Genomic DNA, 22,344 nt, shown 5'->3' on the forward strand with positions numbered 1-22,344 from the left:
CAGGAGTTGATTTCTATCATGATTATTCATTTTGGAAGCATGCATGTGCATTTAAACCACACTACTTTCATTCTGAGTTATGCATGCAGGTTTCTAACTTCTAAAAATGTCTAGAATTCAGGTTAACCTCTCCTAGTCATGTGTGCACATAGGCATAATATGCAGGGTCTAGGCCTTACTTCTTTTGTAGCTTTTTGGGCTATTGTATTATGAGATCTTTTATCCAGAATTATCACTCTTAAGATCGTAGACTGAATTAGAAAAGAGGCCTTAGCGATCAGAATTGAGACCAGTGGCTCAAAATCCTGGTTGCATGTTAGAATTACCTGGGAGCTTTTAAAAAATACCAGTGCCCAGAGAACCTGATTTAACTGGGCTGATGTGTGGGCATTGGTTGGTGGGGTTGTTTTAGTTTTATTTTGAAGTTTCTCAGGTGATTTTAATGTACAGCCAGGATGAGGTTTGCAGATCTCCTTCAACCCCCTTATTTTATAGGTGAAGAACTTGATTCTTCAAGTTAACGACTTTTCTAAGGTCACACAGCTAGTTAGTACAGAGGTAGTTAGTAGCCGTGGTTCTAGAGATCTTTTTCACACTGTTTTTCTCTTTAAATTGATCCTTTTTAAAGGTTATTTATTAAATACTGAGTAGTCTTATGTAATTAGAAGTTGTTTTCCTGAAAAGCATATTTGCCTCTCAATCTAAAAAATCTTGGTTATTGTTTCAACATCGGAAGATGGATGATGATTGATGGAGGCTGAGTGAGTGCACAGTGTTTTGAAAGCTGTCTGGTGCCTATCAGGATGGGTACTTAGGAACTATGAAGTGACAAAGGAGGCAAAAAAGAGCATTTTAACAAAAGGAGGAAGCTCTTGGTTAACTGAAGTTTGTCGGATGCAAACTGTGCCAGGGAGAAAGGTGATGGCTATCTTGCAGGTTCCCTTACTTCGGGCATGAAAGTAGAAATGAATAATCAGATGTGGTTAAGAGGGGAAAAGGTTACCTTTCCTTTAATTCAGATTCAGCTTACTTGCATGGGACCTGTAATTGAGCTGGTGAGTTGTCTGTTTCCACCTGTCTCAGGCAGACCTCTGGGACTCCAGGGTTTACCTGGTAAGGCCCATTTATTACTGATTCTCCTACACAGGTCCACACATCTGTGGTTCCCGTGGGTCGGGGCACAGTCACGTTAGGCAGCCATGAGTTTCTGTGGTGGTTCCTACAATTTCATAAACGTAAGATACTGTGTGAGGACTTCGGCTGCTGCTGCAGAGGATGGTTCTTCAAGAGACCGAGTCTTCCTTCATGTGAGAATGTGTCCTCTCACCAATACTTCCCAAGGTTGAAAGATGAGGGCTGACCTGCCGCATAAAGCTTGCTCACGTCCTCACTGTTCTAGCTTTTTAGATGAACGCACCCAGTTCCTTTTCAACATACTGTGTTTAAAAAATGTTATTTTAACTGCAACTTTGACGTTTAAAAATATTTTTAACAATTTCAAAATGACAGACTCATAATAATTCCACTCATAATAATTCCATTTTGGCCTCTAATTTTGACCTCAGTCACCTTTTGGAGTAAAGGGCCAGTTACGATCATGCCATGTATGAGGAATCTGTCTTCAGCTTGGCCCCTGTTGCTAAAATGCTGTTTCGTAATTTCCTTTGGCAGTACTGTCTTCGTCAGTGATTCTCAACTAACATACTTCCTCTTTCTACAGCAGCAATACACCAGGGGGACTGTTTTTCTTCTTTTTCAAAGCTGTGTCATCGACCTGTGAGGTGAAGAAATTGGCCCTTTTAGACTTTGATCGGTGAGCCCCGTGTAGCAGAGAGACTCTTTTAAAAAGAAGCTGTTTGTTTTGATATGTTTATCTCCGTCTTCGAAAATGAAATGAAACTATGCAGACTTATTTTTAGGAGTTTTTAGGAGGGTTCTATTTTAAGAGAATGACACCATAGAAGAACATCTTGTAGTTAAACTTTTTAATACTCGTGATGCTTACTTAAAACCTGCAAGGTACTTTTATTTGGAAAATTAATGAAGAAGCCTTGTCCCACTAAAAAGTCATTTACTTGGTTTGCAAAAAGTTTAGCAGACACCATTCATCCAAGGATCTTTATAAAAATGCAAAGATAAGACTTTCTAGGCCAGTGCCTTCTGGGGAGGTACCCAAATTACCCATTGCTGATCAGATTCCAGATTCCCTGGGCTGGAGAGAATATGGGAATTTGTTTTGTTTTCGTGCTCATTCATCTTGTCTGTGAGGAACAGACTTGCTCCTATTTTTGACTCCTCATTTTTCTCCTCACCGTTTCCTGTATCACAAATGGAGGAGCCCTGAAGACCACTTTGGCTTTTTGCTGCTATAGAAGGAGCTGGCGATGACACATATGTAGGTGGGTTAGTATCAGTGGATGATACAGCTGGCGTACAGTAAGCGAGTGAAAGATTGGAAAGAGAAAACCTTTTTACCCGTTACCCCGTTTGCATTTCATGCCGTTTGATTCATTCAGCAAGTATGTATCAACGGCATACAGTGTGCAGGGCGTTCTGCCCGGCCCAGGGATGTAGTGGTAGCACAAGGCAGATAAGGTTCCAGTTCATAGGAGTTTGTGTTCTCTTGGGGGAAGACAGAAAATAAACATGCAAATCTGTGCTCTGTAGACTTGTCCCTTCTCTTTGCCTTTTTTCCCCTCTGTACTTCTACTTTCCTTAGTGCTTCGGCTCTCTGCAGAGAAGTTACCAGCAAGCAGAAAAGTCGAAGTTGAGATCTGGCTTGGAGCTGGCTTTTAGCTCTCTGCAGATCATATTCAGCTTGCTTTGGAGATGCAAGACCGCTGTCACGTGGCTCCTGCAGTTTGGGTCTGTTTGGGAGAAGCTGGGGCCTTCCCAGGCCCACCCGGATTAGAGCATGCCTGTGGCCCTGGACTAATCTGGGGGCCCCAATTCTGTCTCGTGGGGCTGGTATAGGACCGGCCTCTCGGAGTGGATGTGGAGCCTTGATGCAGTCGAATCATCTGTATTGCTTCTTGCCTCCAATTCAGAACTAAACGAAGTCTTAAAAATCATATAACTACTTCATTTTGCAAGTGAGGAAACAGGCCAGGGGCATGTGAGGGACTGCCTCAGGGACCCACAGCTAGCAGGGGTGGAGTTAAGAGTGTCTGTGTGAGCTGAACCCAGGGCACTAGCGTTCTGTAATATCTGTTACTAACCATTGTGGTTTCACAGCTGTTCTAGTCATCTCCATTTCTGCAAACTCTTACTTCATTTTCTCTCGTCTGCTTCCCCTCCCCCATCCTCTAGGCTGGCTGGCAGGACAGTAGCTGTGTTTCTCTTTTTGCATTCTGCATCAGCACTCTCCGCTCACCTTTCTGGAAAAACCTACTCTCTCAACCCCACCCTACCCTGCCCACCCTCTGACTCCTGTCTGTTCCTTTTGCCATTTTTCTGTGACTCCTGTATATTCTCAGCTACAGTGTAAAAGCCTTGAAAGCAAGGAAGGTGTCTAACAGACAAAAGCATTTCTGATGCTGGGATCTGCTCTTGGGATCATTATGCCCTCAGCCCATGAGCCTAGCCTTGCTCTGGGATAGTAACATTGAAAGGGGATGACGTGACTCAGGAGTGGGGTGACGTCATGTGTAGAATCTTTTGGATACTTGTAGCTATGAAGGTGGCCCAGACCTCCTAGCGTTGGTGTCGATATGATGTAGTGTAATTATGAAATGATGCTCTGCTATCTAAGGCATTTCTTGTAGTGTCTTATTTCTGCAGTTCTAGCATAGAGGTCCTTGAAAACTTCATCAGTGCCAGTCACTACCCATCACAGAAACTGAGGGAAACCTGATCTTCAGATGACTTTTCCTTAAGAGAAGGTTGAAATCAAGTCTTCCCTCTGTGTGTGGACCCCGCTTTATGCAGCATCAATATGACTGTCTAGAAAGAGTCACCATGGCATTGTTCAGCCTAAAATGTACATACTTGCCCACTACAGGAGCAGAACTGTGGTGTAAAACTAAGTTGTCCATAATGTTCTGCATTTGGGGGTATAAATCCTAGATGTACTTGAAGTTTTTTATTTATGGATTGGAAAATAGAAGTCACATATGAAAGAAGAAGAGATACCGAGCAGTCTGAGCTGGACCTTTCCAGGGCTAGTCTGCAGCTCTTCCGAAGTAGTTTTCTGAATAGGTGGTTCAGATAGTGATTATCATAGAAGATCCCAATTCTGATCGCATCACTGCCCAGACAGGCTCAGCATCTAACCATTTTATTCTTGACTGAACAACTTTCATTTCTCAGTATTGCAGTTTCCCCAGTTGGAAAAAGAAGTATAATAGCAAGCATCTGTAGAATATTGTGTTGTATCACTCCTTCCTGGTGAAACACAAATGTATAATTAGAGTATGTTTCAAGCTGGGCCTTTTTTTTTTCACTCAAGAGTGTGCATTTTCACTTGGACCTTTTTTTTGTGGTTTTAATCTTGAGGCTTTTTCTCTGGAGTGTGTTAGTCCCTACTATGGGATAACATTACAGAGTGAAGTAGGCTAAGTTCTCTGGTGGCCTGTGGTACCTGCACTAATCTGCTACTTCTGTAATTGTCTGTGATGAAGAAGCCAGGTTATCTTCTGGGGGCTCACAATGCCTGGGTGTCCAGATGCACCCCTGGCCTGCAGTGGAGAGGTGAGCTTAGAGCAAGGCAAGCTGTGGCATGCTTGTGGGGCAAAGCCAAGGTCGGAGGTGGCCCCTGCCACACTCAGATAAGCGACTGCCTTAGCTTTCCTCTGGAGTGAACCCGTAATAAACCCAACAGATGCCTTTGGCAGTTTTCAGTATGTGTTTTGTAATTTCTTATTTATTTCTTCGAAGACTTCTGTGTGTGTATGTGTGGGAGAATCCGCATCATATTTTTCCTTGTGTTTGGATGTCTAGTGAAATTAATAACTTGGCTCCTGAAACCATTGAGAATTTTCTTTAAATTTAGAGCCAGCAGAGGGAGTACCCAAGTCTTCAAACTGATCTCAAGGTTTTTTCCCCCCACATAGCTAAAATAATACCTTGGTTAAAAACAACAAAAAAAAATAACTCTAAAGTGCTTCCGTGTAGGCTTATGTCATTGTTAGAAAAGGATAATTTGGAGGAGGGAGTGTTTAAAAACCCAAGGTAACTTTTTTAAAAGGAAACTTTGGTCTTCTAAGACCCATGGTCCAATTCTCATCCCCAAATAGTTAAATGAAAGCGTTTTTAACTGAAAAATGTCTTCCCCTGGCTTACATCTTTTTGCTGCTCCACTCCTGATAATATATGTGAATGTTCATCTGTACCTGATACCAAACTTCCCAGTATGTCAAGTGTCTGGGTCAGTGGATGGTTCTGTGTTTTAGTGCTCTTTTGATTGAGACTTTTGATATTTTCCGAGATTTCATTTTCCTGTGGGTGAGAGAAAGGCAAAAGCTACATTATTCCCAATTCATATTTAGTAGTTATGGATCCACTGGAGATGATAACTTTGACATTTTTATCATCTAAAGTTCTGTAGTTCTGTGAAGCTGTAATTTGTCGTCTCCCTCCACTTTGCCCCATATTTTGGTGGTGGTGGTTTATTTTCATTTGGCAGCTGTACTGGGTTGAATAATATCCGCCCCCCCCCCAATTCATGTCCACCTGGAACCTCAGAATGTAACCTTGTTTGGAAAGAGCGTCTTTCCGGGGGTAGTTAGTTAAATTAAGATGAGGTCATATTGGATTAGTGTGGGCCCTAAATCCAATGACTTGTATCCTTATGAGGAGAAGAGAGGACATGGTAGATGCAGAGAAGGCTGCACGAAGGCTGAGGCAAAGGTTGGAGCAATGCAGCTACAAGCCAGGGAGCATCAGACTGCTGGGAGATACCGGAAGCTAGGCAGAGGCCAGGAAGGATCCTCCCCTGGAGTCTTCAGAGGGAGCACGGTGCCGCCCATACCTTGATTTTGGACTTCTAACCTCCAGCACTGTGAGAGAATAAGTTTTTGTTGTTTGAAGCTGCTCGCTCTAGGAAACAAACATAGGAGCACAGGGGTGGAAGAGAGGGACAGGAAGGGTTGTAGATAGAAGAGAAGAATAAAAACGTTTTATTTTATTTTTTTAAATTGAGATATAACTGACATACAATATTATTAGGGTCAGGTGTACAACATAACGATTTGGTATTTATATGTGTTGCAAAATGATCATCACCGTAAGTCTAGTTAACATTTCTTTTTCTTGCAATGAAAACTTTTAAGATTTACTATCTTAGCAACTTTCAGATATACAAATATTAACTACAGTCACCATGCTGTATATTAAATCCCCAGGACTTACTTATTTTATAACTGGAAATTTGTATCTTTTGACCCCCTTCACATATTTTGCCCACCCCCCCAAAAAAAGGTTTTATTGAGATTAAAATTAAAATGTTAATCATTGATAGGCTACTTTCTGGTAATTTAAATTTCTTCTTTCTTCATCCTGCTTTGAGGCACAGAAGGGAGGCATGAATTCCCCTGATTTCCCAGTGAGAACTGCTACAACTCGTCCCTCCCTCCCTCCCGCTTAGCCTGTACTCTGGGCTCCCTCCCTAACCCTCCCACTCTCCTTACTCAATTTCTACTTTTTGGCCTCTTTCGTGAAGCTGGTGGAATGGCTGTGCTTGTGGAGTATGGACTTGAGGTTTACTCTAAGGCCCTGAGGTCTGGCTGAGCCATCTGGTCTAGGACCGTCAGTCTTTAAGGGCAGGGAGCAACTCAGCGAAAGGAGAGTGAGTTTTGAAGAATTCTCTCTTCCCTGTCCCAGTCAGGCTTGAGAAGATGGAGCCCCATCAGTTTCACTGCCATCCACGGTGGCAGTAAGGCCAATCCAGAATCCCTCTGGAGTCCCCTCAGCTCCTCCTATGCTTGGTTCAAGGCCTTTCAGAGTCTCAACACACTTGAGCCTTAAGGCTCCCGTCCCCTCTGTATACATTTATGTCCACAAAACCCAACAATTCCGGTGGAGCATAGAACATAGAGTGGTTGTCCTCATCCAAGTAGCAGCAGGTATTTTCTAGGTACCTCGTAGGTGTTTGGGCTGAATTATTCAGAAGTATTTAAGAATCAGAATTGCATCTGTTTTTTTCTCATATTTCAAAATGATAATTCTGGGAAAGGGAGCCAGGGTTATAAGTCAACTGGAAGCACAGTTTTGTATTTACGGTAAAAAGAGGAGTTGACACAAGATATTCTGAAGCCTAGTTATAATAATAATAGTAGTAGTAACTGTGATTTATTGAACACTTACTATGTGCCAATCAGCTAGGTTTTTTACATTGAATATTGATCCTACGTGATACTCATTTAAATATAAATCCCAATTTAAAGGCAAGAAAATGGTTCAGAGAGGTTTCAGTAAATTGCTTGGGATTCAAACCCAGGTTTCTTTGAACTTCTGCCTTTTCTAGTATGTTCTGCTGCCTCCTGAGTGCGGGTGGGACTTTCGGTAGGGGTGAGACAGCAGTAAAATTAAATAGCTCCCATTTTGTAAGTTGCTACTGTGTGCCACTTTCTTTATATATATTACCGTCAATCCCATTATTAATCTTTCAGAATACTGTCTTGAATGTTTATCTTCCGAACTGTGGCTGACTCAGGGTAACTAGCACGTCTCTGTGTTGTTGGGGGAGTGGACGGAGACCCATGATTTAGGCTCCTGCCTCTGATTTTGCATGAGCTAATAATTTTAAGAATCCAGACAGTGCCTGGGCTTTTAGTGGGGGAGTTTGATTTGGGGATTCTCATTTCTGTTTGGACACTGCCTTCTGTAACCATGGTTCACTGTGGGTCAGATAAATAGTGTATTAGTATTGAGAACTAACAGAGTGATACATGGTGTGTGGAAATCCTTTGGGTTGGGCTTTTGTCTCTGAGAAATTTCTGCCTTGGTAGAACAGAATATTTCTGTTTCTGTAGGCTTTGGGTAGGTAGGTGGATGGAGGTAATACCACCAAGAAAAATGGATTTCAGGAGAAAAAAAGAAAACATTTATAAGAAGTTTCTGGCGGAAGTGTGGTTGCTGAGTCAGATCTCATAATTAAAGGTATTAAGCATATTTTGTGAGGTGGTCGACCCTTTGCAATGCAGTTGCTAACGGGTTTAAAGGCAGGTACTAAGACAGAAACAGAAAATGCTGCATAATGCAAGTGGCTGGCCAGGTTAAAGCGTTTATCTTATTAAGGAGCTTACTGCTTTTGTCTTCAAGGTAAAATATGTATGAGTAGGACCTAAAATGATGCTTTTAATTGGCCGTAGGAATGTAGCACCCATGCCCCCTGAGATAAAATATGGCTTGCAGAACACTAATCCCATGTGTGTGTTGGAAAAAATTTTAGAACTCTCAGTTTCACAGTAAAGATAGGTGAGTAGTGTCTGGACAGTGTCCAGAAGATAGACTGAAAACCCGTGATAAACGTGGAGCAGGCAGAATGGCTCTGCCTGATAGCTGAGCACAGCCAGGGTGTGGGGGAGGGTGACGGGGCCAGAGGCAGCTGCGCAGAAGGCGGCCTTGGCCTCTGTGGACTCTTAAAGGCACAACTCTGGGTATAGGCCTGAAGTTGAAGCAGGGCATAAAATTATATCCAGTACAACTTGTTAGATGTCTCCTTGAAAATTGGTACTACATTAAAAAGATCAAGTGGAGAGTTAAGCCATTGATTCGCATAAATCAGATCTCAAAACTGCCTTTTTTCCTAAAGTGTCCTAATAATTAATTTCAAAAATGATCGTTCTTTCATCGTAAATTATCTAGATAATTGCCTTGGTTCCATATTTCACATTAAGCTTGTCTGAGTGATGTTTAAGGCCTCCTGCTCACCTTCCTGTCCTTTCTCTTTTCATTTTTAGTTTACTTGATATTTTTTTAAAAAACTCAGTATGGTTTTTCTTCTAATGCTGTAAGGTTTTCATAAAGTAAAAACACTTTCTCTAGATCTCTCCATTAGAACTTCTTGTTGGTAAATTCCTTAAAAAAATTCTACTTATGGGGATATATGTATTTCGCTTCGTTATAAAGCGGGAACTAACACACCATTGTAAAGCAATTATACTCCAATAAAGATGTTAAAAAAATTCTACCTAATTTAAAACTCCGTTTTGCTGCATATTTCTTCTAGAATTTTTACCTTATATGATCGCTGTTCCGGGGCTTCGTGGCAGCCTTCATTTCCAAATCAAGGACTTGTTAATCGCACCCTTCATACTTTTTGTTTTTTTCTTCTTTCCCCAGGCGGTAGGATGAGAAGGGACATACCATTATTCACTAGTTATTTGTCAGAATAGTCCCATTAACAGCATCAATTTGCCATTTATGAATATACCTATCATGTAAATGAACAGTGGCCTATAGAGTACACTTTAGGCAAGGTAATTTTTTTTAAAAAGTAAAAAATTGAAACTCTGAGTCCAAGCATTCTCCTGAATTTCTTTAAAAGAACAGTGATCATATATATACACTACTATGTATAAAATAGCTAACTAATGAGAACCTGCTGTATAGCACAGGGAATTGCACTCAATGCTCTGTGGTGACCTAAATGGGAAGGAAATCCAAAAAAGAGGGGATATATGTATACGTATAGCTGATTCACTTTGCTGTGCAGCAGAAACTAACACAACATTGTAAAGCAACTATACTCCAATAGCAATTAATTAATTAAAAAAAAAGAACAATGATCAGTTACTTGGGGTGCATCATTTGTGTAGCCCTGAGAAACCCGGAGTGTGCCTTGGAAATGCTGTGGGCCTGATTCTTTTAAAGTTGTCTTCCAGCTGACATGGGTGTGAGCATGCTTGCTGTAGCACACTCGGGCTCTTTAGCTCCTGATAGATAGCTTCCTAGGTGAGCTAGTATACTGTTTCTTGAAATTAGTGACCTCGATCAGGCCTTCTATCTACAACCCTGTCCAATACAGATAAGCTTACAGCCTTCTGTTTGAATAGATGCATGTCCTCCGCTGAACTGAATTATCTAAATCAGTCCTATTTAGTGCCCTTCCTTTCCAAGAAAGATCCTTTTTTTCAGGCTGAGAGTCTAGGTGATCTGGGCCATATGTTAGGCTTTACCACATTCAACCTTCATGTTAGTTGCCAAGGTGAAATTTAGCATCCGATATATTTTGGCCGCACTGCATGGCTTGCTGGGTCTTAGTTCCCCAACCAGGGATTGAACCCGGGCCCTTGGCAGTGAAAGTGTGGAGTCCTAACCATTGGACTGCCAGGGGAATTCCCTGGCATCCGATTATAGGCATCTTTTAGTAGGTGTTCTTTGGGAGAAGGGAGAGGTTTATTCTGATAGTCTCATAAAATCAGGGAAAGCTTCAAGTTAATTTGTGGGCAGTCAGTCCTGAATTAAGTGAAGTACCATGTGTCAAATTAGGAAAGTTAACTTAAGGTGTTAGTGAAAGCTACCATCTTCCAGATTGATTTTAACAAGTGAATGTTTTTATCAAAAATTACTATTCTCATTTTTAAGATGCAGATTTTCCCACATCTTGGTTTTCTAATCACATCAAAGGCTTTGAATTGATGGATAGTTTTAACTGTTAGCGCAGTGGGATAACATCTGGTTTTTCTCTCTGGGCTCCCAGTGTTTGTCCTGTTGTGAGCAAAGATAATTTTCACCTGACGTCTGTCTGCGTTACCTGCGCTGAGATTCCCTGCTCTGTCCACTGACCACCAACACTGCATTCTTCTACTGTCTGTTTTGTGTTCATCATTCTGCCCTAAAAAGGATCATAAAGCTTTCAGATATCTTTTCCGGCTTGTTACCTCATGCATCTGTGCTTAGTCAAGAAGGAAGAGAAGAAAATAACTCTATCTTGGTTTTATCATCTGCATCACATGATTTTACAACTTTGAAAACTCACTTGTCAGTGTGGTTACTGGGGAGATAAGTTCAATTACCAAGGGCTCTGAGAGTTACTGCTGCAGTCTCTTCCCTCTTGCCTCCCCTTTGGAAAAGAAAAACATTTAACTTTGCTCAAGGATACATTTTATTGTTTTTCCGGAGCATGATTTCAAAGTTGAACGTTTAGAGGATTTGTTTGTGAGACATTAAAAGCTCTTTGCCTCAAGTTCCTAGTTATTAACTCTTCTGAAAAAAATAGTACCGTTTTAAAAAAGGTTTCCTGATATGTCCTTTGGACTGTTGCCATGTCTTTGGCAGTTGAGGGTACTTCCTTGATTATCTAGCTGTTTCTGATTTTTGAACCTAAGACTGCCAGTGTTGGGTTGATCCTTAGATAGTCTCAGAATCTAAGAGCCTCAGTTTTACTTGTCCTAGTCGTTCCCAGCTACTTTCCCATTCTTTCTTGTTTTGTGTCATTAGACATTATCTAAAGAGGTCTTAACTGCCCTTCTTCTCTCTTTCCCATCACCCATTATTTCTCTGTGAACTTCCTCCTGCATCAGTGGTTTTCAATCTTGGCCGTATTTGAGAATCACGGGGAAGCTTTGGAAAACATCAGTGTCGAGGTCCCATCCAAAACCAATTAGGTCAGAACCTCTAGGTATGGAGCCTGGGCTTCTATATTTTTTAAAGCTGCCACGTAGTTACAATGTAGTTAGGGTTGAGAACACTGTCTTAGAAAAGCGAGAGATTTTGGCTGTGGAAGTTATCAACCAATTTAGTAATGACTTTTAGGCCTATTTCCACCCTATTCTCCATAGGGAGATTACAAGGTAGACTTTGCTCCCTGGAAGCTCCATATAAAAAGGAAGGAGCACTATGAAATTGGGATCTAAGAGAACAGTTGGCTTCTAAGACACGGGCATCGTTATTTAATAAACTGTGTTTAACTAGGATTTCCTCTCTACTTTCTTTTGTGTAAATGAATGTGGTGTCTTTAAAATTTTCCAGCCCCCACTCATTTTTCTAGTCTCCACTGGACCTTAGTTAACTAATTTTGAAGTTTTCAGGCATTCCTAAGAAGAGACAGTGCTATTTCGAGTCATTGTACGTTTCCTGAAATCTGAGACACAGAAACTCACTCTTTTGTGCAACCTAATCTGATATAATAGAGGGTTCTACCATGTTCTGATCCATTAAGCTAGTGCTTCTCAAAGCATGGTCTCCACACCAGCAGCATCACCTAGGAACCTGTTGGAAATTCAGATTCTTGGGCTCACCCCAAACATTGAATCAGAAAGTCTGGACCCAGCAATCTGTACTGTCACAAGGTCTCCGGGTAATTCTGCCGCAAGCTGAAGTTTGAGAACCACTGCTTTTAGTCATTTGCTAAGTCCAGAATTCTGCTGGGTGCAGATTAGCAGTCAAAAATCAAATTTTTCGTGCCATCTTGACTTCAGAGGCCTGATAAGAGTAGGAAGAGATGAACAGAGAGCTTGCAGTGGTATCTGTGGAGATGTAACAGAGTTCTCAGCCCTAGAATAGACTTTGCACAGATCCTTGTTGCTGTGTAGCTTTCTGTGCAGTCAAGGGCACCGACCTCCCCCCTCCCCCAGACAACAATAATAGACGATGCACTCAGGTGCACAGAGGAAGCCACGTGTTCATCCTGGTGTGTGTACTGTGTTCAGAGGACTCGTGTTTAGGTTGGATTCTTATTGTTTTGTGATCTTTTCCCCGTACTTGTTTGTTTTGGTCTTTGGGGAATGTTCCTAGTTTAAGACCAGCGTCGGACAGGGGGAGTAGTCAGTCGCCTGACTCACCCACAGACAGACGTGGGACATGTGGGAGAGAGATAAGATTAAAATGTGCTGGGTGTAATCAGTGTGAGAGGGCGAGTGAAGTGAAGGGGAAGGTGATGCTGCTTTCGTGCCGAGGTCGAGGCGAGGCACTGGTGAGGAGGTGCCAGAGTCTTGGCCCAGAGTCCTGCAGGACACACGGCCTCTCCCACCACGAGGTGAAGCCAGGTAAAGAGCAAAAAACAACTTACTGTAGCTTGTCAGTATCCCCGGATTCTGGAGTCCATTAAACAGGGCCTCATGATCACCCATATCAAACACAGCTGATGGCTTTAGGAATATAAATAGTGCGAAGAACAGTTGGTTGGCCGGGTCTTGGAAGTTCATTTCAGGACCTCCTAGCAGCTGCTTCAGAATGTTGCCTGAGATTCATAAATGCTCTTATATCTGACACTTAAGTTTGGATTACGAATTCTTCTGCTGTTAACAATACCTTTTCCTCCATGAAGCTCTATCCGAGATGACGTAGCTCGGGTGCTGAACTTCAGAGGGACAGGAATCTGGGTTTTCTTCTTGGGAATGGGGAGGGTAGGCAAGTTAGTCTCCTCAGATTCACCAAGAGTCTTGGGAAGGAGCAAGAAGGCAGGCCCAGGTGCTGGAACATCAGCAGGTTCGCGCAGTGGTGGGGAAAGCTGCATCGGGAGACTTCACGTCTGGAGCCAGAGTTTGGAGGAGAGTCCGAAATACGGTGACCTTAACGCTGTGAGCAGAATTCGAAACTGGGCTCCGGGAGGGCGCAGGCCTTTCAAAGAAGTCAGAGGTCAGTCAGCTGGTGGGAACTTCAGCGCTTGCGACGGTGGGGTGCTTCCCAAAGCAGCCACTGCTCACAGAGGAAATGCACACATGTTAGTTCACTTCCATTTTGGTTTTCCTAAAGGATGGGCTGCTGCTTGCATGTTTGGGGGATGGGGTGGTGGTGGTGTATGTTGGAAAAAATTCTGCCATTAAGGATGCATTTACAGAGGAGTAAAGGGCCTTAAGGAACAATCTGGCTCATAAGAAAAAGCTTGCCTGGCAGCCGTGTAGAAGGCTTGGCTCCCAGCCCAAGGATCAGAGGGATCTGAGTCCTCAGCTTCTATGGCCCAGAACTGAAGATGGAAATCAGGGACATCAATCTGCTCGACCTCTCTTCAGAAATCCCCTCTGGGAGGCTGTAGAGGAGGCCTTTGGTTTTGAGGATAAGGTCCCCGAGCCCTGACTTCTACGGGGAAGGTTGTAGTTGAAGTTAGAAAGCTTTTATCCCCTCCCCACAAAAAGGGCAAAAACAGTTGTATGTTAAAGCTGCATTGGTGCGAATGGGTGTGCTGTGTGCAGTCACAACCTTAGGTTGACCTATCATTTTCATGGCTGTAACTAAAAGCTACTGTTAATTGAACAGTTATCATGGGCCACACACTGCTGTGGGCTTTATGCTTAATCAGCTCTTCTTTACAGATGGGGAGACTGAGGTACGGGGTGGCTTTGTAACTTAGCCAAGGCCATACACTTGGAAAGTGATAGAGGTGGGATACCTCTATCAGCATGCCTCTACTTTGACTAAATAAACTCCAAAATCAATAATTAATCCCAGCTTTAGGGATTTTGATTTCATAAAACTGCCTGAGACCTCACCGGGCTCTTCTTTCCTACCATATCTCTTATTTTGGTTTAAGAGAGGAAGGAAGGGAGTTTGCATGATCTCTGATAAAGATGAGGCAGTCGCGTTATACCTGGCTGGTCGCTCTTTCGGAACCCAGGAAGAACAGACTTGAGTGTGTGGTTGTAGACAAGCACCCACAGTGAATGCAGAAGCCTTTTAAGACTTGCACTCCTGTGAAGTGTAATTATTCTTCGGGATGGGACTCTCTGAACTGCCTGTTCTCTCCAGGCTGCAAAGCAGACGTAAGTGATGTTCCTTGCACTCTTCACTCCCGGAGGAAAAAGGAGATACCGCCTTTCTTTCTTTCTTTGTTGGTTTGGCGTACGCCGTTTATTCCCTAGCCACGGAAGCGAGTGCCTACCAGCTTCATTTAGGTTAAATATAGGGCTCATCCTAAACACCTTGTTTTCCAGATGTGAGGGGCAGGCCCAGCAGGCTGTGACGTGTCCTGGTGAGTGGAAGTGATGGGGAAGCATGTGCTAAGAAGGCCACAGCACCCAGCCCCGTGTGCTGGTGGGAGATGCTTTTTCATCCCAGAAGTCATGTGGAAGTCTCTGTATCTAGTTGGAAGAACTCAGAAACATCTGTTTTCTTAGTCGTTTGACTAGTAATATTTTTGAAAGAGGTTGGAATTTTTAAAAATGAAAATTTTGCATTCTGCATGTAAACAGAGATGTCCTAAGAGACCTAAAAGAAAATACATGAGGTGTTCGTGAGATAATGCATTTATCCTATTTAACTTCATACCTTCCAGTTAGGTTTTTGTTGTGCAGATGATGAGTGACTCCTTCAGAAGATGTTAAGGAGTGGGGTTATTTCTTTTCTGAAGAGACAGTTTTCAGGGCAGACTTTTGATATTCTCTTTTTCCCTTCTTCCTGGATGTTAAGATAGGAAAGCCACGTCTGATCCCCAAAAAGCAGTGCAGTAGATCAAACCACCCCTCGAACTGTTACCACCTGTGTGAGGTGTATCTGCCAGCCCAGTACTCCTGACTCTTAGTAGCGAGCCCACCCTTCTTGGCAGCCCCACTGTAGGTACCTAACATTCCCCCGTTCATCTCACCCGGGCCCTGTTTCCTTAGGGATTTTCTAGGGGAGGACTAATCCGAGAAGCAAATTAATGCTGAATTGATGACGGAACCTCTGAGTTCCGGAACTGAATGCCTTGGATGTCGTCTGACTTATCCCTTTATTTTCTGGGTGAGGAAATTGAGGATGAGAGATGTGAAGCACACAGGGAGGCTACCCTTAGTCGTGCGCTGCCTCAGTAGTCACCACAGTCACTTTTCCAGAGGACAGCCCTCTGCACCGTCTCACGAGGGTCTGTGCACCTGCCGGTACCTGCCTGGACAGGTTCCTCAGTTCAGACAGCCCTGCATTACTCTCTAGGGAGGAACAAGGTGTTTTATTTCACTGTAGCCAGTGTGAAGGCATTCTGTGGAAATGCACCTGTGGGAGACCTGCAGGCAGCCCAAATGCTGCCTTATAAACCTCCGGACCTTGAAGAATGACTGCCTGGTGGCAGCCCTATAATCAGGAGTTACGGGGCCTGAGTTTTCTTAAGCGGTTGTAACTTGGAGGCCTGTGACTTTGGGAGAGAGTTCCACTGCATGCAGTGTTTCCAAGAATTCGTTACTTTGTGCCAGAGGAGTGGGCACAGTTAGCTGGAACAGTGGCTTTAACTGGCAGCGGTTTGCTGCAAGGGAAGCTCACGGTTCCATCAGTCTTAATGCTGAGCGGCCCATACGTTGCATGCTACTGAGTAGACTTGGATATCTTTTATTGAGAATTACGTCCCCAAAGCAGCTTTCTGTAACTATTAAAGTCTGATGGATAATGTTAAGCTCCATTGTAGGCATTGGAGAAATTTGGTAGTCTTTGGAACAAGCAGTTTCTTTGGCTTTGGCCTTGAGAGCAAAAGTGCCACTTCTAGTCACTTGTAATGTTACCAGGAACTTTCAGACTCAGTACTGATTATTGACAGGTTTGTAGCAAATGGGATTTCTAATGTGGTGGTGAATTAATCTACATGTGCCTTAAAGGTGAACTAAAAATACAGCAAATTATCTGAATAAGACTTACGTGAACATAATTTTTTTTAGTCACACAAATTGTTGGAAGCTCTGGTCCCTCCCCAGCAGGTTGCTGGCAGTGGTGCTAGCTTCTATAGCTTGGGCCAGGGTCTGGGTCTTACCCCAGGGCTCACGTGACATGGTCATTTAGGGACAGGACAATGGGAATGTGCTGCCTGGGTCACAGCCACGATTATTCATCTGCTTTCACTCAGCCAACGTGGTGATGCGTGGAAGACCAAGAAGTGGGCATTGCCTTTATGAGTATACAGTGTACTGAATGATAGGGATGTGCACAGAATGTTGCCCCTTTTCTTTGGAGGCTGCACTGAGGAAGCCCGCTGTGGGCCCAGCGTCTATCTTGCCTGGAAAGAAGGGAAGTCTTGCTGAGCTGTGCATCCTGGCATCTATTTCTGCCCATCCTTCATTATTTTCACCTCTGATAATGACACTTCTGACAGTACAGTGTGTTGCTGGAGTTCACTTTCTTTTGTTGATGAAAGTATTACAGTAATCAAAGAATTCTTTGCAGAACTTTTGCAACCCTCAAGGAGAAGTGATAAAACACAGACCCCGCTTGATAGATTGCAGGGTACGGGGAGGAGGGAGTTGTCCTTCCTTTCATTTTGGCTTGGCTGTTTGTGTAGCTGTGAAAAAACACTGAGTCTGCTTTTTGTAAAGGAGATAGCTTGGCTCATCCCTACCCTGCAGAGTGTCGGGTGAATTAATGAGTGGAAGGCACATAATAATATGTGGCACTTATGTAGTCTTTTGATGATTTCACCTAGAATCTTGCCATCTGGAAACTTGCATTTACTAGGACGCAGAGCCAATTTTGGCTGATACTGAGTCCAATGTGTACTTAAAAGTGGTTTAGATTTTCATTTGGCTAAAACCTAGGAGGCTGTAGACTAATAGAATAATAATAATGATAGCTTTTCCTAAGAAGCCCTGAATAGCCTCAGAAGCACTCTAATGGGAGGTAAAAGGCAGGAATCTTACTCTGTTTCATAGCAATGAAATAGAAACTTGGTAGCCTGCACAGGGTCATAGAGCTGTCCCTTTTGAAACGAGAAGTTGAATTCACGATCCCGATGGCTTTGACTCTTGGCTTTGCCCCCAAGCATTGCTGTCTCCAGAGTTTCCAGACCATGAAGAATCTTTGCCGTTTTATTTTCCCAGTCCTCTGGAGTGAAGGTTTCCCACCTGGAGTTTGAATTCTGCTGAAGGTGCCTACATCCAAGCCTGATAGATCTCACAGTGGGTCGGGGTTCACGGGTCACTTGGCCTGGGGACCGGCTGCTGACTGTTGAGTTTGGAGCCCAGCTGGCAGTGCATCCATGACTCTCTCACTCTCCGGGGGGGCCCTCTGCACTTCTCAGCACTTCAGCAGGGTATGGCTGCGCTCTTTTTCCCAAGTCAGCTGAGAGCCTCTGCAAGGTGTGCCACCTGTTCTCCCCCGATTTAGAGATGCCTTTCACCTCCCATTAGAGTGCTTCTAAGGGCGACTTAGGAAAAGCTATCGTTATTGTTTATTATTCTGTTAGTCTACAGTCTCCTTGGTTTTAGCCAAATGAAAATCTAAACTGCTTTAAATACGCGTTTGATTTGGTATCATCCCGAGTAGGCTTGCACAGAGTGATGGAGTGTGCTGCCCCAGGCATCCGTGTCCCTTATTCTGGCCGCTGCCCTCATGCATCCTTTAGGGGTACATGGGAGAGAACTGAGGGGCACAGGCCTAAGCTTGCTTCCACCTCATTCCCATCCCACATTCTCAGCAGGCTCCTTGCCTTATTATTGTCAGTCTAAAAACCAACATAGATCTGCCATTTCCCGGGTGGACTCAAGCCTACGGGAAAGCAAAGACCACGTTTCCCTAAAGGTGTTAATTTCAAATTTAAGTTTGTTTATGCTCCTCTTATACCACAGTGGCAACTTAGAAAGACATATGCAGTGTGAAAGGCTGAAACCTGAGGGCAAAGGACGAGATAGTAGTTGACAGGTGCCGAAGTTAGGCCACACACGTGGCTCTTGAGTTTCACAGCAGCTGAAAGAAAAGGGACTTAAGATCAGCTTCCAAATTTGTAATTGCCTTTAAATAAAAACAGATCCGTTTCACAGAAGAAGCATGGCTTTTTCTGTTACTGAGGAACTTTTTTCCCTAAGGACGTCATAAAGAAAACACTGATCTAATAGGTGACATTCTCCTACTTGAAACTTAGTTATCAAAGGTTATGAGCCAGTCTGTTTGTTTTGAGTGTTCTCTCCTCACTGGTGTATTTGTGTGTCTGTCTGTCTAGCCTGGTAAATCCATTTCTGACATACCAGGAGTTTGGTTGGGTGTGTGTGGATCCAGACTTCGGGAGTGACTAGGACTTACAGACGAAGCCGTATGGTTCAGGTTCTTTGGGAAAGTCCTTGGAGTAGCCCAGGACGGGAAACTGAGGCTGGTGGGAAGACTGAGGAGTGAGAAGAGGCGGGCTGAAGGCAGATGTCTCAGTATAGGGGATTGCATCGACCAAGAAGAAGTCCAGGGACTTAGCAGAAGGGGAATGCCGGGGAACAGTTGGTGGAGTCTAGCCTCTGGCAGGACCTGGGCTGTGAGACCAGACTGGTTGTCAGGACGCAGGCCTCAGGGAAGGGACCAGGGAATCGGCAAGGAAAGCATGTTCAAGTTCATTGAGGACTGTCCTCGTGATGAACCTGAAGAGAAGATGATTCCTTTTTTAGTTGCTGAAGAAACTGAAGCTCAGAGCTGGGTCTGGCCCCAGATTTGTTCAGTGTGCGTTTGGTGCACCCAGTCTGGCTCCTGAGCGGCAGTGAGTGCAGGCCCAGTCTGCCCCCTCCGCCTCCTGGCTCTCCCTTCTCTGTCAGAGGTCCCTGTTATTTAGAACAGTTGCTCAGGGCTGGAATAAGCCTCCGGGTGACAGATGAAGGGATCCTGAGACTGCTTCTCTCTGGGCAAAGTTGGTCCCAGAACTGCTCCAGGGAGTGAGGTAGTTCCAGGGAAAGGCGGCAGATACAGGGGTTGAGGGGGGTGGGGCGCCAGGCGGCACCCGGGGCTTTGTGTGCCCACTGGTGGTGCATGTATCATGCTGATTCTTATAAAAATGTATACGTGTGTACACACAGACACACACACACACAAGTTCCGCAGCTTGCCTTTGAAGTGAAAGCTGGGGCTCGGTGCTGTCCTTGTTTTTCCTCCCCTCCATTTTGGGCCAATCCATGTTCCTGCGAACAGACAAGGCATTGTTGAAAGTACAGTGTGCTGTCCTGCTTTTGCATTGTCATCAGAAACCCTTGACGAAACGTTTAATTTCTCCCTGAGGTTATCTGAACTTAGTCGACTTGCCTGATGGTACATTGGGTTCTGGAACCTGGAACTTTCTTTTTGCCCACCCCTGTTTCGTTCAGTCATAAAACACAGAGATATTTTTATAGAAAACTTAAGGATTCCTGCACTAGGAGATGACTCAGACCAGTGTTTCCAAACTAGTAATACTAACTGGGATACAGGCTGGAGAAGGGCTTCGCCTTCTCTTCCCTGCTCTAGCTTTTCACCGGTCTAGCTGTCTGTCCTGTTACCCTGTTTGCAGTAGGGCCAAAGGGACCTGTCTCCTAAGTGTAAGGTTCCATTTAAAAGTGAAGATACTTTTTAAGGCTACTTTAACAGAGTTAAAAGCTTTTAAGTTCTTGTGACAATCTGCTAACCAGCTGCATTGCCTGTGACCTCATTTAAGAACGTTTTGTGTCATCATCTTTTGATAAATTCAACAAAGGTAGAGATGATAGGTGTGAGTTAAGTAGTTAAATTGCTTTTGAACTGTACATTTAAAAAAAATTCCATTCACTTTTTCCCCTCGTTTGGGCTTACTCTTTTTGCAAGTGTGCTGATTCATTGGCATGGACCATGGACTGGATATCATAGTATTTTTTTAAGCTGGACTGTATGAAAACTTAAGATTTACAAAAAAAAAATTAAAACCCCACATAACTGAAGTTGTTGTACAATTACATTTATTTAATCAGCTGTTACATTAAAAAAAATCAGATTTCAGAAATGCAGTTAGAGTCAACTTTACAAGAATGCATTTGTTATACAAAATGAGATGTGCATGCACAGACCCAGACCCAGTTTTCCCTTCTTGCCTGTGGTCAGCACTGCTGCTGCTTTATACCCCCCGGCCTCCCGCTTTCCCCCGCCCTAAGAGGCAGAGGCGAAGAAGAGACTAGAACGTCAGGGCACACGGAGACTGTCCTTGTGGTGGGTGGAGATGAAGCGTCCTGCTGGCGGGGAGGCAGCGGTCTGGGCTGGGGAAACAAGCCAGCTCCATGGCGCCTTATGCTTGCGCTCAAGCCTCCGCGGGGTGCTTTCTGCCCGGCTGGGGTGATTTTCTGCGCCTAGGTGGAAGAAAGAAAGGGAGTTTGCTCTGGTGTGACTGGAAAATGAAAAAGCTTGAAGGGATGCTGACAGTTTTTGATGGGAAGTCATGACAGTATCTTAGTTCCTTAACATTTTTTAGGTAAACATAGTGTTGTAGGTTCCGCAGTAGAATAGTTAAAACTTGAAATCCCTGAGGATCATTCCTAAGACAAAAGAGCCAACAATGTTTTTGGTCCCGTGGGGTGGGGTGGTTTGATCGGGGCGCATTTTGAGGAGAAGGAGGGGGTGGCACTGTGCGCAGTGCCTGGCACCATTCCTGTGGGCCACTCCACATGTAGCCGCTTGCCATGTTCCCGCTTTGCTGAACTTCTTCAGAAAATTACTGTTTTTGAAGAAAGAAAATCTGAGTGGTGGAGAGAAATATAGGCTGTATTTAAGCTGGCCTTTGTAATTTTTCCTGGGCACACACAGCCCATATTTTGGAGCTCCGTGACGTCAGCGCCCCTGCCTGAGGGTCGGGAGTCTTGACCAGTCAGGCCTTGGCCGCCCTGGGCCACACAGACGCATGCCTGAGCCGGGTCCTTGTTTACTTCCTCTTGGTGCTGGGACATGGAGTACTAAGAAGGACCGCACGCCTGCACAAAAGCTCCTGCCAGCACGCTCAGCCCTGCCATTCCTGACTGTCTTGGAAAGCGCTCCATCCTCGAGGCAGGCTTTTGTTCTTCGAGTGCAGGCTTTTTTCCCCAGCTACATACCCTTTTCCAGATTCCAGAGCAGACCCCACGCCCACTCCCCTGCAGTCTAGCCCCCGCGCAGGATCCTCAGCCTCAGCGGCTGTGAACTTTCAGAGCAGGAGGAGGACAGGGTAATAACTTTCTCAGTGCTCTGTGGTGACCTGAATGGGAAGGAAATCCAAAAAAGAGGGGATACATGTATACGTATAGCTGAGTCACTTTGCTGTACAGTAGAAACTAACACAACATTGTAAAGCAGCTATACTCCAATAAAGATTAAAAAAAATACTTTAATTAGAGGAAAGGAAAGAGGTAATGGATAGACAAAATAAAAGTACTTATTTACAGACTATATTGGCCAAGGATTATGGATAGAGAATTGAGGCTGATGTTTCTGTCAAAATTTTGGATGCCATGTTCACAAATTCTATCATGGTTCAAAAAACGCGCAGCCTTTTCTCATTTTGCTCTTGGCATTATTTTGGCTCTTTTATGAGACTCACATTACTGCTTTCAGACTGGAGAGAGTATTAGCGCTCATTCTAGGCCGGCCTCCTCATTCGATAGAATAAACGGAGGCCTGCGACTTGGGGTGGGCACAGAGCACCCAGCTAGTGGGTTAGGCAGAGCTGGCGGGAAACTGAATTCTCACTCCAGGCCCTTCCTTTACAATAAGTTGCTGCTTGCCTTTGTGACTGTTATAAAGACCTGCCTGGGGCATGGGTGGGGACTGGGGCCTGGGGGCAGGAGA

At 44.1% G+C, this 22,344-nt stretch overlaps 1 protein-coding gene across 4 annotated transcripts in view; it reads left to right on the forward strand.

Annotated features, from left to right (window-relative positions):
- The window catches only part of FOXO3 (forkhead box O3), a 117,887-nt gene that overhangs the window by 4,707 nt on the left and 90,836 nt on the right, over positions 1-22,344 (forward strand). The window contains exon 3 of one of the 4 annotated variants that reach the window (XM_073789481.1): positions 1,724-22,331. The exons of the other annotated variants lie outside the window; for them this stretch is intronic. Within the exon in view, the coding sequence (XP_073645582.1) occupies positions 1,724-1,780 (57 nt within the window). The 3' untranslated portion in view covers positions 1,781-22,331. Of the gene's footprint in view, positions 1-1,723; positions 22,332-22,344 lie in introns of those variants that run through there. 4 annotated transcript variants of the gene reach the window in all.

This window comes from Tursiops truncatus, chromosome 12 (assembly GCF_011762595.2).
Source record: "Tursiops truncatus isolate mTurTru1 chromosome 12, mTurTru1.mat.Y, whole genome shotgun sequence".
Lineage (NCBI taxonomy): Eukaryota > Metazoa > Chordata > Mammalia > Artiodactyla > Delphinidae > Tursiops > Tursiops truncatus.